We start from the raw sequence: 17,035 nt of genomic DNA, 5'->3' as shown, positions 1-17,035 counted from the left end.
CTTTTTTTTTTTTTTTGAGAGTTCATTTAATGAGCTACTAGTTTTGATGTCTCAAGTTCTAGACAAATGTCATTTTTCTTGGCTTTTAAGAGGTTTTTTCATGACTCTTAATTTTGCTATCTATTTAGACTTAGTTGAAGTGCCTATAAAGTTAGAACTTAGCTATCTTGTTATAGCATAATATAATTCATAAGTTTTATTCCATTTCCACTAGAACACCCAAACTGTATGTAATAATGCAACCACACCCTGTTGCCTTGAGCTTAAACTATAGAGGAAAACACTGAGTAGAGAAATTTGTTGTTTAATATAGTGAAAAAAAAATAGCAAACCCTAAACAATATTACAGAAAATCCCCCACAAGAGTAAAAAAAAACCTTTTCACCTCTTAAGCCTACATTTCCAAATCATCAAGCAAAAGAATTCACCAATACACAAGCCATGTCCTTGAGAGTTTCCTTTTAGGAGATGTGGTATGGCCTGGTCAACTTAATTATAACAACAATATTATTATTTATGGTATATGATGGGAGATCTTACAAAGGAGGTGCTTAAAAACCAAGAAAAAGAAGGAAAGAAAAAATACTAACAAAAGCTTTACATCCTCCCAAAAAACGAGATGTATTTCTTTCAGCAGCGTATACCCAACAGCAATCTTCACCTCTTGTTTTGAACATCCCAAATTTCTAATCTTTTTTCATCATCATAAATACAGATTGGATCGAAATCTCTCCGATCCTAAGAATAATCATACTTCAAATTGGCTCATCTGATTGAAAGTAAGAAAGCCTCAAGGCCCTCGATACTTGCGGAAGCAGAGACAACCCTGAGGCTGGTCACCAGGGATCATACCTCCACCTTTGGATGTGTCTATGGCCTCCAACATTGAAACTACTTCATCCATCTCTGGCCGCTTGTCCGGGTTGGCATCCCAGCATCGCTTCATTACGTTGGACAAGGAACTTGGACAACATCTTGGTATCTCTGGTCTCAGATTCTGCAAATTCAACATGAAATAGAAATCCACCTTTTAACGAAACTAGTTCTGAAGAAACAGATATGAGGTTGAGTAAAGGAGAGGAGAAGAGAAAGCTCACCTGGCGGACCACAGCAGAAGTAACTTCTGAGAAACTAAGGTCGGGATATGGCATGTCACAGCAGTATATCTCCCAAAGACAAATGCCAAAACTGTAAACATCACACTTCCGGTTATAGGGATTTCCATTGAGAACCTGTAACGACCCGTTTGAAAAGTCACTGAACGATCATTTTCATTATTTGTTTCTTAGAGAATAGGACTCAGCTGAAACATTAGGATGACTAGTTTAGTATTGTTCTTTAATAATTTAGAAGGATCAAACTAATTTTTAGGTGTCGTCATCCACTTCTTCATGTTTAGGATTTAGGCTGGTTTAGTATATTGGGGAAAAAATATAGACAAACTAAACAGCTAAGTTCAAGCTAAATTATCTATTTTGTCACTAGATGGACGTAAAAATACCTCGGGAGCCATGTAACCAAGTGTCCCAGTCTCCCCGGTCATGTCATTAGGATTTGAAGCCTCAACTCGAGCCACCCCAAAGTCCGCAATTTTTACTGTACGTGTCTTGTCCAAAAGCATATTCTCTGTCTTTACATCTCTGTGAACAATCTTCTGCGAATGAAGGTAACTCAAACTGCAAAACAAAGTTCATGATCGTCTAAGTATTATTCTTGACAAGATCACAACCCACAACTATTAAAGTGCCAAAACAGAATGCTAGAGTATAGAAAAACAAAATACAAGGATAGAAACAACAGATGAGTAATATACCCTCTAGCAAGATCCAAAGCCAGCTGAACAACGACCTTAAAAGCTAGTTTTCTTCGTCTGTTCTTTATGAGGAAAGATTTCAGAGCACCTCCTGGAAGATATTCCACAACAACACAGCAAACACTGTTGGGCATGCCCATGAAACCATTTTCAGTCTGTATTCGTAGATCAGATGAACCCATTTTTGCCCCTATAAACTGGAAAATGACAAGGCAGAATATTATGAATCCACTCAGAGGCAACAGTAATAGAGAGCAACTATAAATGTGTCTAGTTGTTCATACAAAATATTTTTTTATTAGAAAAAAATTCATTTTCATAAATACAATAATAAATGTGCATCAAGAGTCTAAGCTCAACATCATACTAAGAGAGAGGCCATTAAAAAATAGCTATGAGAATTCTCATGACCTGATAGCCTTCCTCTAAACCATTGATCACTTTAAATTACTAAAATTCAAATAAGCTATGCTTCAGTGAGTGTACACTGTAACAATTTGGTACTATCATATGAAAGCAACTTATCAGTTTATGATTACGTACATGCCAAATGCTATTCTACCGTAATTACCATTTAACAATAAGTCAGAAACATACATAGTTGCTTTTACAGTGATTTTGAAATAGAAGAGCCTTGTAACAAGTTAAGACAACAACAGAATGAGCATTACATAGAAATGCTTTGATGACATAATATTGTAATTCGATTCAGTTTCTGCTTGCATGAGGCTCTATAAAGATATGTCACTAAGTTCTGAGTTTCAGTATTTGTCGATCACAAATGTTATGAAGTCCTCAGGTAATGAAAAAAAAAACATATTTATCAAACTTCACACCTTGGTAACATTAGGATGATCAAGTTTATGCCAGACAGCAACTTCTTGTGTAAAAGCTGCTCTTAGTGAAGCAATCTCAGCTTCTGTCCTGTGGCCCTCTTCACCCCAGTCAAGCAATTTAACTGAGGTTACAAAAGAATTCCAAAAAATAAAAAACTACTGTGAGTAACTCGTAACAAAAGCTAAATTTTTATCAATTCTAAATCGATAAGAAGAGAAAGATAATATATAAAAGGCCAAAAGGTAAGACTTAGTTGGATTGAGATGGAGATGATAACGATGATGAAATGACATATAAAAATAGTAACTTTTACTATCATGACATATATTTATATAAATATATAATAAAATTTAAGCCAACAGATGAGATCACATGAAAGTTCATAAATACAAAAAAAAAAAACAGTATCTTCGAAGTAAGATGCCAAAACAGCAAACTCATCCAAAATCCGTGTGAGAGTCACGGATCCCATAAGACTACAATTTACATTAGTCAAACACCCAAAAACCTAAAAAGTTATTAACTTAAATGCAAATTTTGAATTTTGCTACAATAATTTAAAAATATATAATTATTTTCCTGATTAGAGTAATAATTGGACTGTGTACTACTTGTGACATCATATTTACCATAGAAGGGCCAAGATAAATAGAAGATGAATCCTAATTAATGGTCCACCTAATCTAATATTGGACTACTTGCAAGGCACCATCAAAATCAATCTCAATTGCATACATCAACTGCATTTATAATATGAACCCAAGTGGCCAACAACTAGTCTTTTTAATAATCTCACAGATAAACTAAAATAAAATGAACCCAAATGAACAAATTTAACAATAAGCATAAACCATAAAGCAAAACTGAATAAACACCAAAAATTAAGAAATGGGTAATTGGGCATTTGGATAGTAATATAGCAAAAATGGAAATTTATTTTTGGACTGAATTTTAATTTTAAAAGACGAGAGCAAACCAGCAACATCGAGACCGTCGTAGAAACCACGATGAACAGTGCCAAAAGTGCCACGAGCGATGACGGACTTGATGAGGAGCTTGGAGGGATCGATCTCCCACTCTTGCCTCTGCTTGAAGGGACTAAAGACAGACTTTCCGGCGCCGGAGCCGGAGCCGGCGGAAGAAATGGCGGTAGCTGTGGCTGATGCGGTAGTTGTGGCAGCGGTGGTGGTAGTAGGTAGATTGATTTCTTCATCCTTGGTCTTATTCTTGTCCATAGTCCAAACCTTGTTGAGATGCCTCTCGAGCTGTTCATCTAAGCTCTTGAGATCAATCTGATCTGCCCTCACAAACCCATCATTGCCTTCCTTCATCTTTGCTCGTTCTCTCTAAACCCTTCTGGATTTGAGACCTTTTTCTCTCTAGAAACTGAGAATCACAACTCAGAAGACGGTTTCCGTGGTGGGTTTTCCTTCTCTCTTCCTGTAAATCTCTCTAGGAGTCAGAATTTCATTTGATTGATTGATTGATTGTAAAGCTTTGTTCTTTGGCTCTAGCAATTTGGCTATGGCTTCTTCACTCCAACTCTCCAATCATCCATGTGGGCACATGGAATTGCCTGCGCACAACGTGTACTTCTGACCCACTTTGGTCTCCTCCTCTCCTTCCCTCCCTGCCTCCCTCCCTCTCTTCCTATTTATTTACTTTTTTTTTAATATTTAATTTAAAAAATTATAATATATGTATTTGATATAATATTTATTTCTTTATAATATATGTGTATGCGCATATCTTTAACTTATCATTGACCTTCAGGCAATATAATAATATGACTGACTACAATTTTTTTAATAAAGAAAAATTAACCAATCATATATTTTTATACCACAAAATTCACATAATTCAACTTTTTAGCCAATTTTTTGACCACATTTCATTTTAAATATTGCCGTTGACTCCTTGACGAGTTTTTCCATTTCTATCCATGGCATTAACCTTCAATATTTGTTTTTATCTTTACCTTCAATATTATAATGGTGTCTTCTTTCATAATACATCTTTTTAAAGAAACAATAATAATATTTATTTTGCTAATTATTTAGAGGGTATAATTTGGAACCTAAAACCTTATTTTAATGAACAAAGTGAAGACATCGTGCCTCCACATAATTGTCCGCTTACAATTATAAATTATTTGATATAATTCAACAAAAGGGTAAATTATTAAAGTATTTTCCAAAGATTAGACTTTTGATTTTTGAACACTAAAAAACTTATTGAGAGCTATTTTTGATAAATATGTAATTACATTTACTCGTGCCGAAGAAAAATTTGGTTGAAAGAATTAACTATTTAATAAATTATAAATTGGATTATACTATTTTAGTATTTTTGCTATTTGTCTTATAACCAATTTACTATCTAGGTATTAAACTAAAATCATTTTAATAACGCGATAATCAATTCAAAATTATGCTATATTATTTTCGTTAATGCTATTTTAATATCTTGTGTATAATAAATTAGTTTAAAATTGTATACTTTCACTAGTTTTTCTATCACAAAACTAAAGATATAAATATGTACTACGTAGAAGCAACATACATTACACATTTATTTAGTTTTAAAATTCTAAACATTATCTATAATTTTAATAAAAATTGCTTCATTATTTTTTTTTTAATATATATATATAATATAGTAAATTATAGTTATATAATATATATAAATATTTATATAAATAATCTTTATATATATGACATCTAAACACAACATTGACATAAATATATATATTTACATGACTACATGATATATATATATATATATAAAATATAAAAATATTTAAAAAAAATAATATAAATAAAATAAGAATAGAAACAGTCATAGTGTAAATAGTAGCATGCATGCATCAACTATTTTTAGTTTCTAATTTATCTCACAATGTTTTTTGGTGAATTTGATGAAGAAAAAGAGTTCTAACCATTTGATAAAAAAATAAACTATCACACAAATATATCTTTATTATTATTTAATTATTTAAATTATCATAAAATATCTTAAAAATATTCTATTTTAAGGAATATATTTATTTATGTTTGTTCTAGTTTTTGAATTTGTCAGTAACAACACAAGATTATATATTATAGGTTTAATATAATATTAAGTTTAAATTTAATTAAATTTTATTTAAGTTATTAAATATATAATTTTATTATTTTTAAATAATTATCATTGTAAAATATATTATTTTAATTTGTTTAATTATTTATTTATTTAAGTTTAAGTCATGTTTACAACCTACTGTTAAATATAAGAATATTCTATTAAATATTAGAATATTTCATTAAAGTTAACTTAAAAAAAATAAAAAACTATTAAAACCAAGAATTTTTATTATCTACACATTATTATATAGAAGAGATTTAAAATATGACTATTTTTAGAGTTTTCCAACTAAAAATTCACGATGCCATTTTTTTTTATCAAATTACACATTAGTTCGAATGTCAATTGAAATTAGAATCTTACCAAAAATTTATATAATAATAATAATAATAAAGTTATCTTAGAAAGTGACATCTTATTTATATTTCATTTTATTTGTTTAATTTTATACACTATTGTTTAATTGATGCTATTTTATTTTTAATTTTTTTAAAAAATCTTATAAATAATTAAGGTTATTTTGGTCATATTCTAATTTTTTATTTTTATTTTTATCAAAACTAGTGAAAAAATATAATTTAGAATTGATTTATTACATACAAAATACAATTTTGAATTGGTCTATCATATAAAAAGTATTAATATTGTATTAATTAAACAATAAAATAGTAAGTAAGTACTAAGACAAACTATTGAGTACAAAAATAGTATATTCCAAAAAAAATTATAATATTTTATATAAAATCTTCAATTTACAAATATAAAACTACCATTCACACAAATATAAAATTAGATGTGTGAATTTGACTAAGTGTTTTTTCTTACACACACTTTTATTATTCACGTAGGAAGTATACATTCTCCAGCACCTATAGTGCTCGACTTGACATTTGCCCAACATGTTATAGTGCTTAGCTTTATTGATTGCACTTACTTGATTGACAAGTTATATTTTTCTCTGTGTACTACACACACTTATATCATATGGGCGAGCAAAAAATAGTTTTCAAGTAACTTTATATCCCTTAATGACATTAATATCACTTATGTCAAGTTATGGAAGAGTGAAGAGTCCTTGATCACTTGTTAGCAATTTTAGGAAGTCACAATTAAGAACATTGAAAGCACTCATTTATAAAAGGACAAACAATCCTGTAGCCCATTGTTCATATGCCTCTTTTGTTTTGCATTTTATCTAATTGCCACATTATATGTAAAAATAATATCATTTACCCCATTTATCATTTTTGTCAATGGCCAAACAAAGTTTTCCTACTTTATTTTTGTTAATAATTAAAAAGATAAGTATAAATATTTATGGGACAATTTTTCTACAGGGTTTCACTTTAAGCCCTATCGGTGGGGCTCTCAGTGTTTCTCGACCCGTAAACAGTTTTCGGCGTGATTTTTTTTATGACTATGTATATTGTAGCTATTTAGAGCATCCTGCAAATTTTTAGAAAAATTCCAAATAGATTACAGTATCGAAAACTAGATTCAAATATGTTGTTGCACACGCGCATAAAAAAAATTAGTCACGAGTGCAACAACATATTTGAACTTAGTTTTTTGATCTGTAAACTATTCGAAATTTTTTAAAAATTTGCAGAATACTCTAAATAGCTACAATATACACGGTCATAAAAAAATTGCACCGAAAACTGTTCACGGGTCGAGAACACTGAGAGTCCCACCGGTAGGGCTTAAAGTGAAGCCCCTATAGGATAATTCTCCAATATATATATATATATATATAAATTTACATATATTACTCTTTGTTATACCCAGATTTCGGGCCATGATAAATGTGACCTCGAAAGCTGGATTCGCAGCGAATGAACTCGTAAAGTCTGAAGTATGTTTCAAGACTAGACATCGAGCCTGCAAAGCTGAGACGACTTCGAATATGGTAGCCTCGAAATCCACACGATCTTGAAGGGGAGCTCCTGAGATGCATCTACCCTCAGGGATGACCTCGGATCAGGGTTCCGAGCCTGACGCGCGTACGATCTCGAAAGCCATGTGACCTCGGGGGATGTCATTAGCTCGAACGTTGATGAGAGACCTGGGAGAATAAGGCCTTGGAGATATATGATAATAATCTTGAACATCTACAAGTGTTGTCCATAAGAGACGTGGTCTACATTTACAACTGTAAATCCCCTAAAATCATGGGGTATTATTTGATTAGTTATACGCCCCCTGGTCTTCAGGGGACGTTTCCTTTTATATCGGATTACAGGCATTTAAAGCCATTTAATTTATTTGCACAAAAAGAGTAACTACCCAAAATATGTGGGATAGTATTCAGCATCCTCTTCTATAAATAGGGAGGTCATGCACCATTGTAAAGGACCGAATTTCTGAATCTTGAGAGAAAACTCTGGAGAATTCATCCTTGAAGAATTTTCAGAGATCAACTTGAGCTTAATAAAAAAGACTCGTGGACTAGGCAGATTTAACTGCTGAACCACGTAAAAAATCGTGTTTTGTATTATCATATTTTTATTGGCCATTACTAGTTATTGTTTACGTGCTCTTCTTTCACTGTTGACGAAAAACGGCGTCAACAGTTTGGTGCTTTCATTGAGAGCCTTAAGCATTCATTCCTAAAATAGTCATGGCTACTAATAATCAGAACACACCTGAAGAGAATTATCCAAGACGTCCTGGGAAACAGCCAATGGAAAACCCGGATGTTGAAGAAAGAAGTGGATCTTCCGATTCCCGGGGACCACCTGCTCCACCAAGGGATGAGGATATGTATTACAATCCTGAGTGGTATGTTCCCATTGTGGAACTTGAAAACCGGCAATTGAAGCAGCAGTTGGCAGAGGCCAACAAACGGAATGAGGAGTTGGCAAGGATAGCCGCAGAGGCGCAGGTGGCCCAGCCCCTGCCTCCGTGCGAAAACCAAGTCCCTCCTCCAAGGGACGTACACGTTCCTCCCCGTAGACCCCGTGGGCGTCCACGAAAAGATGCTGCCACAAGGAGGCCGGCTCAACCTCCGGCACCAACAGAGCCACCCGCTCCACCTAGGCCTCAGAGGAGTACTCGGGCTCGGGCCCCGGCTAACCCGCCTGTGGAAGTACCTGCAGGAACTGAGAATAATCGAACCCCTACAGAGGCTCGGACTCAGATACCTGGGAGCGCACCAAATGCGACCGACCCATCTTGGGAAAATTCTGGACCGTCTAGGCCGCGACATGGATGGCAGCCACCGTCGCCTATACGGTTTCCTCCATCACCTATAAGATATCCTTCGCCCCCCCGCAGGAATGCTCAATCCGTTCGAGACCAGGGCGAAAGGCGTGCGGGAGGAAGACAAGGAAACGGGGAGGCTTTCCAGGAGCGGAGAGGCGCCCCATCTGAAAAAAAGTCAAACATCTCGGTCTCGCACGGTGGAGACGAGGCGACATGGAAAGAATCCATCACGAAATAACCATGCGACGAGTTTTACCAGTGATGATTCTGGAGATACCAGGTCGGTCAGCAAGCATGACCGAGGTCGTAAGAATACTGGAAACTGCAGAAATTGTCACGACTTGCGAGAGCACCTGAATCAAAGGCAGGGTAATGACGACCTGAGCGATCGCTTGAATAGGCGTAGAGATCCCCTGCGGAGACGCGAGCCTGGGATTATGATCGATGGCAACCGATTCCAGACAGTGCCTCTTGCGGACCCAGTCCAAGAAAGAATCGACCAGCTTGAAAAGGCTTTTAGGCTTTTGAAAAACGAGCAAGAGAATGATCGATATGAAGACTCTGACGAGGAGCTCGAACCGTTTGCTCCCCATATTTCCAATACTCCATTTCCTCAAGGGTTTCGGATCCCTCACGTCCCAACGTTCGAAGGAAAGACCGACACGTATAGTCATCTGAGCATGTTCAACACCATAATGAGAGCAAGCAACGTGGGTTACGAGCTCAGATGCATGTTATTCCCAGCATCATTGACAGGACCAGCTAAAAGCTGGTTCAAAAAATATAAGAGACACTCAATAACTTCTTAGGAGCAGCTGTCTAAAGACTTTAAAAAGCAGTTCAAAGCCATGATGGGGGTTCGACCTGAGGCGTCAACCCTAACTAATGTTCGGCAACAACCAGGCGAAACATTAAAAAGTTACCTTACAAGGTTTAATTTGGAAGTCGCCCGAGCTCGAAACGTGGATGACAGTGGACACTTAATGGCTGTCCAGGCCGGAGTAATGCCAGGCAGCGCCCTCTGGGACGATATGCAAAGAAAACCGGTGAGGTCCCTAACCGAGTTTAATAGACGAGCGCAGAGGTCGACACTTAATGTGACTTCCCAGCCCGAAACTACAACGATAAACGTAAACTCTGCCTCAACCTCGGCTGACCCAATAGCATCAAAGCCTGCTGTGGAAAACCCTTCCAAGAGAAAAAAGAACAAAGGAAGTAATCCCGAGGCCGAAGGAGGAAAGAAAAAGAAAGGGGAGAGATATTTCTCCGTGTATAGAGTATACACCGAGCTCAATGAGTCTCGGGAGAACATATACCTGGCTAATGAAAACCAGGTCCCCTTTAGGCATCCGGACCCGATGAGAAATCAAAAATCCAAGAGGGACTCCAGTATGTATTGCCGATTTCACAGAGACACCGGGCATACAACCGATGAATGTCGACAACTGAAGGACGAGATCGAAGGATTGATCTCGAGAGGTTACTTCCGGCAATATGTTAAAAACCAGAGTACTAGTTAGGTGGCCACGAGCCAGAGAGTAGCCGCGCCTCCGATGGCACAAAACAATAATTCCCGAGCTCGGGAAGAAGATAGGTCCCCGCCGATAGATGGAGAGGATGTAATAACCATCTCGGGAGGGCCTCATCCCGCAGGAGTAGGCAGGAATGCCCAAAAAAGAGATGTTAACGAGCTGAAGACTGGGGATGGGTCTCCTTATGAACCCGAACCTAGGGCTCCAAAAAGCCAGAGGATTGAAACACAACCAATAACCTTCACTGAGGAAGACGCGTCCCATGTCCAGTTTCCTCACCCTGATCCACTGGTCATCACTCTCCAACTGGCCAATAAAAGGGTCCACCGAGTTCTCATAGACAATGGGAGCTCAGTCAACATTCTCTATAAAGCAACCCTCGAAAAGATGGGACTCTCCCTTCGCGACCTGAAAGCGTGTGCAACTACTTTATATGGTTTTTCAGGAGAAGGGACCGCCTGCATGGGATCCATCGAGCTCCCCGTGACCTTGGGAGACTACCCAGTCTCGGCAACCAAGATGATGGAGTTCGTGGTAGTAGACTTACCATCAGCCTACAATGTGCTGCTCGGGAGACCCGCCCTGGTCGGGCTAGGGGCAGTTTCATCAGTAAGGCATCTGGCCCTTAAGTTCCCAACCCCTAGCGGAGTCGGAACGTTGAAGGTGGATCAATTAGCAGGGAGGGAATGCTACAACATCTCCTTGAGAGGAAAGAAATAGACGAGCGCACAAGCACTCGCCATCATTCAAAACAAAGACGGAACGGTCTTAGAGATTGACGAAGAGATTGATCCAAGGATTGAGGAGAAAGTTGACCTCGAACCTTTAGAGGAGCTCGAGGAAACCGATCCCTCGAAAAAGGTGAAGGTCGGAAAACACCTCCAAGATGAGACGAAATAGCAATTAATTTTCTTTTTGAAGAAAAACCAGGATGTCTTCGCGTGGTCGCACTCGGACATGGTGGGAATAAGCCCGAATATAGCAAGCCACGCACTGAATATAGACAAGAGCTTCCCCTCGAAGCAACAAAAGCAAAGACAGCTGGACGAAGATAGAAAGAAAGCACTAAAGGAGGAGGTTGACAGGTTAAAGGCAAACCAATTCATTAGGGATGCCTTTTACCCTGACTGGGTAGCTAATCCGGTGTTGGTCCCAAAGCCCAATGGGACGTGGCGAACCTGTATTGACTACTCAGATCTCAACAAAGCTTACCCGAAAGACTATTTTCCGTTGCCAAGGATTGACCAGCTCGTGGATGCCACGGCGGGGCATGGCCTGATGTCCTTCATGGATGCCTATTCTGGATATAACCAGATTCCCATGCATGCCCCCGACCAAGAACATACGAGCTTCATCACGGATAAGGGGCTATACTGCTATAATGTCATGCCATTCAGGCTCAATAATGCTGGGGCCACATACCAGCAACTCGTGAACATGATGTTTTCAGAACAAATAGGGAACAACATGGAGGTTTATGTTGATGACATGCTTGTCAAGTCTCAACTCAACAAGAACCATGTTGATGACCTCGAAGAGTGCTTCGGCGTGCTCCGAAAGTATAACATGAAGCTAAATCCTCAGAAGTGCACTTTTGGGGTATCTTCAGGAAAATTTCTGGGCTTTATCATGAACTCTCGTGGAATCGAGGCCAACCCCAAAAAGATCAAGGCCTTGATTGACATGCCTTCACCTCGAAGGCACAAAGATGTCCAAAGTTTGACTGGCAGGATGGCAGCCTTAAGCAGATTCATCTCGAAATCTACGGATCGTGGTCTTCCATTTTTCAACTTATTAAGAGGAGGTAAGAAATTTGAATGGATAGAGGAATGTGAGCTGGCCTTTCAGGAGCTCAAAAAGCACCTTGCGGAACCACCCGTCCTGTCAAAACCTGAAACGGGAGAAACATTGTACCTATACCTTTCAACCACTGAACACGCAATAAGCGCAGTGCTCGTCTGAGAAGATGCAAAGACCCGTTTACTACATCAGTAAAAGATTACTGGGGGCAGAGTCAAGATACCCATTGATGGAGAAACTCGCGCTCAGTTTAATTCATTCGTCTCGTAAACTCCGCCCTACTTTCAGGCGCATCTCATCCATGTGCTGACTGATCAACCACTTAGGCAAGTCTTATCTAAACCAGAAGCTTCAGGTCGACTTCTTAAATGGGCTGTTGAGCTCGGACAGTTCGAGATCACCTACCACCCGAGAACGACCATTAAGGCACAGGCGTTGATGAACTTTATAGTAGAATGTACTGGCATAGCCGACGACGAGGTAATAACCCCGGCCCACGAGCTGTGGAAACTTTACGTCGATGGCTCATCAAACGAAAATGGAGCGGGGGCAGGGGTCATTTTGGTTACCCCCGTAGGGAGCAGATTTCATTCTGCCTTGAGATTTGGTTTCGAAGCGTTGAATAATGAGGCTGAATACGAGGCTTTACTCGCGGGACTTCGTATAGCAAAGGAGCTCAAAGCTAGAGCTGTACATTGCTACAGTGATTCCCAGCTCGTGGTAAATCAAATCTTGGGAGAATACCAGGCTCGCGGCACAAGAATGGCAGCTTATTTGGAAAAGGCAAAATCTGCATTGGAGTGTTTCGAATTTTATACAATCAAACAGGTTCCCCGCGAGCGGAACTCAAATGCAGATGCCTTAGCTCGGCTCGCCACATCCGCTGAAAATGAAGAACTGAACGTTGTGCCCATAGAACACCTATCGACACCTAGCATTAATGATCCAGAGGAAGATGTGTGTATGATCGAAACAGAACCTACCTGGATGATCCCAATAGTTGAATATCTCGAGAACGGAGTCCTTCCAAGAGACCGGAACCAGGCTCGAAAGTTGATGTATCAACTTCCCCGTTACACCATTTTGGACGGAAAGCTATACCGAAGGGGATATTCCATGCCGTTACTTCGGTGCGTAACCCCGCCCGAAGCTAAGAAGATCATTGAAGAAATTCATGAAGGGTTCTGTGGAGATCACACCGGGGGGCATAGCCTGTCCAAGAAGATAATACGCCAAGGATATTTCTGGCCAACTATTAAAATGGATTCTTTCGAGTACGTGAAGAAATGCGACAAATGCCAGAGATTCACCATGATTCCCCGAGCTCCACCATCCGAGCTGACCATGTTGACTTCTCCATGGCCTTTTGCGGTATGGGGCATCGACCTCATAGGCTCTCTCCCAACTGGCAAAGGTGGTGTAAAATATGTCGTGGTCGCGGTGGATTACTTCACAAAGTGGACGGAAGCTGAACCGTTGGCAACAATAACTTCCAAAAAATTCCTTGACTTCGTAGTAAAAAGCATTGTGTGCCGATATGGGGTGCCGAGGAAGATCGTATCCGACAACGGAACCCAGTTCGATTGCGACTTGTTCACCAACTTTTGTGAAAAGAACGGCATAATAAAGAGTTTTTCATCAGTAGCTCATCCTCAAGCGAATGGCCAGGTCGAGGCTGTGAACAAAACTCTCAAAAGTTCTCTGAAGAAAAAGTTGGAGGAAGCAAAGGGACGTTGCCCCGAAGAATTGCCCCAAGTCCTATGGGGTTATAGAACCACGGCTCGAACATCAACGGGACACACCCCGTTCTCTCTAGCATATGGATGTGAGGCTATGTTGCCTATTGAGGTCGAAATCCCAACGATCCGAACTCAAATTTACGACCAAGACTCAAACCACACTCATCTCGAAGAAACCTTAGACTTGATTGAAGAAAAGAGAAACAAGGCTCAGCTAAGGAATGCTGCCTACCAGCAATGAGCTACTAGATATTTCAACAAAAGGGTTTGAGATCGAAGATTCGGTGTGGGAGATCTGGTGTTAAGACGCGTATTTTTGGCAACACGAGATCCGGCAGCTGGTGTGCTCGGGCCGAATTGGGAAGGACCATACCAGATAGAGTCAGTCATCCGGACCGGTGTTTACAAGCTGGTGAGATTGGATGGGAGCTTGGTACCGTGAGCATGGAATGGCAAACACCTTAGACCTTACTATCAGTAGTGTAGGAAGTGTGTTGCTTGTAACCATGATTGATTATCTGTAGTAGTTTGTCTGCTTTTGAATTCCATCAAATAAAGATCTATTTCGTTCAATATGTTATCTCTTTTTATTTTTTGCAATATCTCTTAATTTAATAACCTATGGTCACACTCATAGGATATTAAGGGGGCATTATTGGTATATATACCATTGATATAAAAATAAAAATAAATAAAAACATAAAAGTATTTGGATATAACCAGATACGCGAGCTTAGATAGTTTGGACATAACCGAATTATCAAAAACATAAAAGTATTTGGATATAACCAGATACGCGAGCTTAGATAGTTTGGACAACCGAATTATCAAAAACATAAAAGTATTTGGATGTAACCAGATACGCGAGCTTAGATAGTTTGGACAACCAAATTATCAAAAGATAATAACATTTGGATTTAACCAGATGTGCAAACTTAATAGGTTTGGAACAAACCAGCTAAAACTAATCGACGAGTTGGAATTTAAACCTACTTCGAAATAAGTCGAGATCGAGGCTGGAATATCTTAGAGAAAAATAGTTTCGAACTCATAACCTCGAGGAGATAACCGAGGATGAGAAAAAGTAACTAAGCAATAAGATATAACTAAACCATTCACATTACATGCCATACAAGTACTTTCGAGTTCATGGTTAAAGTAATATCCGACCTTGATAAATAACGAGATCGAAAGCGAATAATTCGAACAAACTATTCGTGAGTGCATCGAGTTTCGAGTCTAAATCCAAACTATGTTTGTATGAAGAAATAAACATAAAAAACTCATTCATATAAAATATGTAAAATATTTTTGAGCCAAGAAATGTAAAGCATATATAAGTTTATAAAAAAAAAAAATTGTATCAGCCCTACGGGCATAAATAAAAGTTACAAACAATAGAGGGACGCAGCCCCGAGGTAAGAATCAAGAAGGAGCAGTTCCCTTGGCTTTTCCGATGTCAACGGCACTAGACCCCCCAGGACGAATAGCATGACTATCCTTCTGAGCAGCCTCTCGAGCAGCTTCACTCGCCTCAAGACGGGCACTCCACCGCTCTACATATTTGGCCTTGAGAGGACCCAGGAAGCTGGTATCGAGGTCGGCATTGTCAACCCAAATTTTGTACATGGCCTGGTCAACCGCCTTCTCCTTCTGCTCTTTGAACTCGTTCTGGAGGCGGGCCTTCTCGCCTTCCATGATGTCGAAAGTAGCAGCCTTCTCCTCTTCGAGCTTAGCGTTAGCCTTCTCTAGCTCAGCAAGACGAGTCTTCGCCTGTTCAAGCTCGGCCTTCGTCTTCTCCAGCTCCGCGAGACGGGTCTTCACTTTCTCAAGTTCGGTCTTCGAGTCCTTGAGTTCATCAGCCATCTTAAGCTGGAGATCCCTCGACTCTTGGGCTAGAGACATACTTGTGTGCACCTCGTTGGTTAGCTTATAATTAAGCTGTGCTGAAACGACAAGGGCCTGAAATACAAAGAACGAATTAGATCGCGAGCTGAGGCACAAACAGTTAAAGGAGAGTTGCGAAGGCTACCGCGGCAGTGAGTTCAATACTCTTATCATAAAGAGTATTACAGTCTGAGGCATTGTGCACGAGGTCCCAATGGTCGGCATCGAAGCCAGAAAAGCTCTGACCCACTCGAGAGAGGACGTCCGAGCTAAGCACAACCCCTTGGGTCCCAGTGGCGCCATCAAGCACGAACTCCTCAATATGAGGTCGGGCCATCGGCAGTCGAACCTTGGTGATGGAAGGTTTCTTCGGGGGTTGGCCGACTGTTATTTGAGTGTTGGTCGGAGGAAGCGAGACGGGCGCAGTTGAACCAGATGCATCAACCTGGACAATCGGTTCCTCGGTTATGCTCACAGTAACCTGAGCCGTTGGGGTCTTCTCGAGGCGTCTAGGGACCTTGGATGGTCGGCCAGACCTCCGCGAGGCTCTCGGGCGTTTACTCTTCTGAGCTCCAGTTCCCTCATCACTAAAAAGCATAGTGTCGAGATTGGGATCCATGGCACCTGCACAGTTCCAATCGAAGTTAGACATAATGATAATGAGCTTGGAAAATAAAAAAGAAAAACCAAGTAAAGAAAAGACCTAACTGGAACTCTCCCCCGAACTAGAGCTCGGGGACCATGAAATTCCCCCATCTTCAGAAGAGGCGGGGGAGTACCTTCCCTATAGGTGGACGTCAACCTCGAAAGGTCCCTATAATCGTTGGTCCCATATTGGACAACTATCCCGTTCCACACCTCGTCTGAAGTATACATGGTGTCATACTTCCCGAGCCAACTATCAAACCTATGAACGCAATCATCTACCCAACTCCATATGTAGAAGTGGTATCTATCATACGGGCATGAAACTAACCTATCGGGTTTATGCTTTAGTAAGGTGGGGGACCACATTCTCGAGGTAAGGATGGCTTTACCTTCATCCGAGTCTGAACTCGAGGCTTCGTCATTAGCCTCATTCCCCGATGGCGAACTCCTTC

At 39.5% G+C, this 17,035-nt stretch overlaps 1 protein-coding gene across 1 annotated transcript; it reads right to left on the bottom strand.

Moving 5' to 3' along the window:
• Positions 1–288: 288 nt before the first annotated feature.
• LOC133830346 (serine/threonine-protein kinase STY13-like) lies at positions 289–4,292 on the bottom strand. The gene is made up of 6 exons (XM_062260320.1): positions 3,627–4,292; positions 2,650–2,771; positions 1,814–2,010; positions 1,502–1,676; positions 1,098–1,232; positions 289–997 (listed from the first exon to the last, which is right to left on the bottom strand). Exons 1-6 carry the CDS (start codon positions 3,979–3,981, stop codon positions 791–793), a joined length of 1,191 nt encoding a protein of 396 aa, XP_062116304.1. The 5' UTR covers positions 3,982–4,292; the 3' UTR covers positions 289–790.
• Between the last annotated feature and the right edge of the window lie 12,743 nt (positions 4,293–17,035).

The sequence above is a fragment of the Humulus lupulus genome, chromosome 4 (assembly GCF_963169125.1).
Source record: "Humulus lupulus chromosome 4, drHumLupu1.1, whole genome shotgun sequence".
NCBI classification, from domain to species: Eukaryota; Viridiplantae; Streptophyta; class Magnoliopsida; order Rosales; family Cannabaceae; genus Humulus; species Humulus lupulus.
This window is presented reverse-complemented; position numbering and strand designations above follow the sequence as displayed.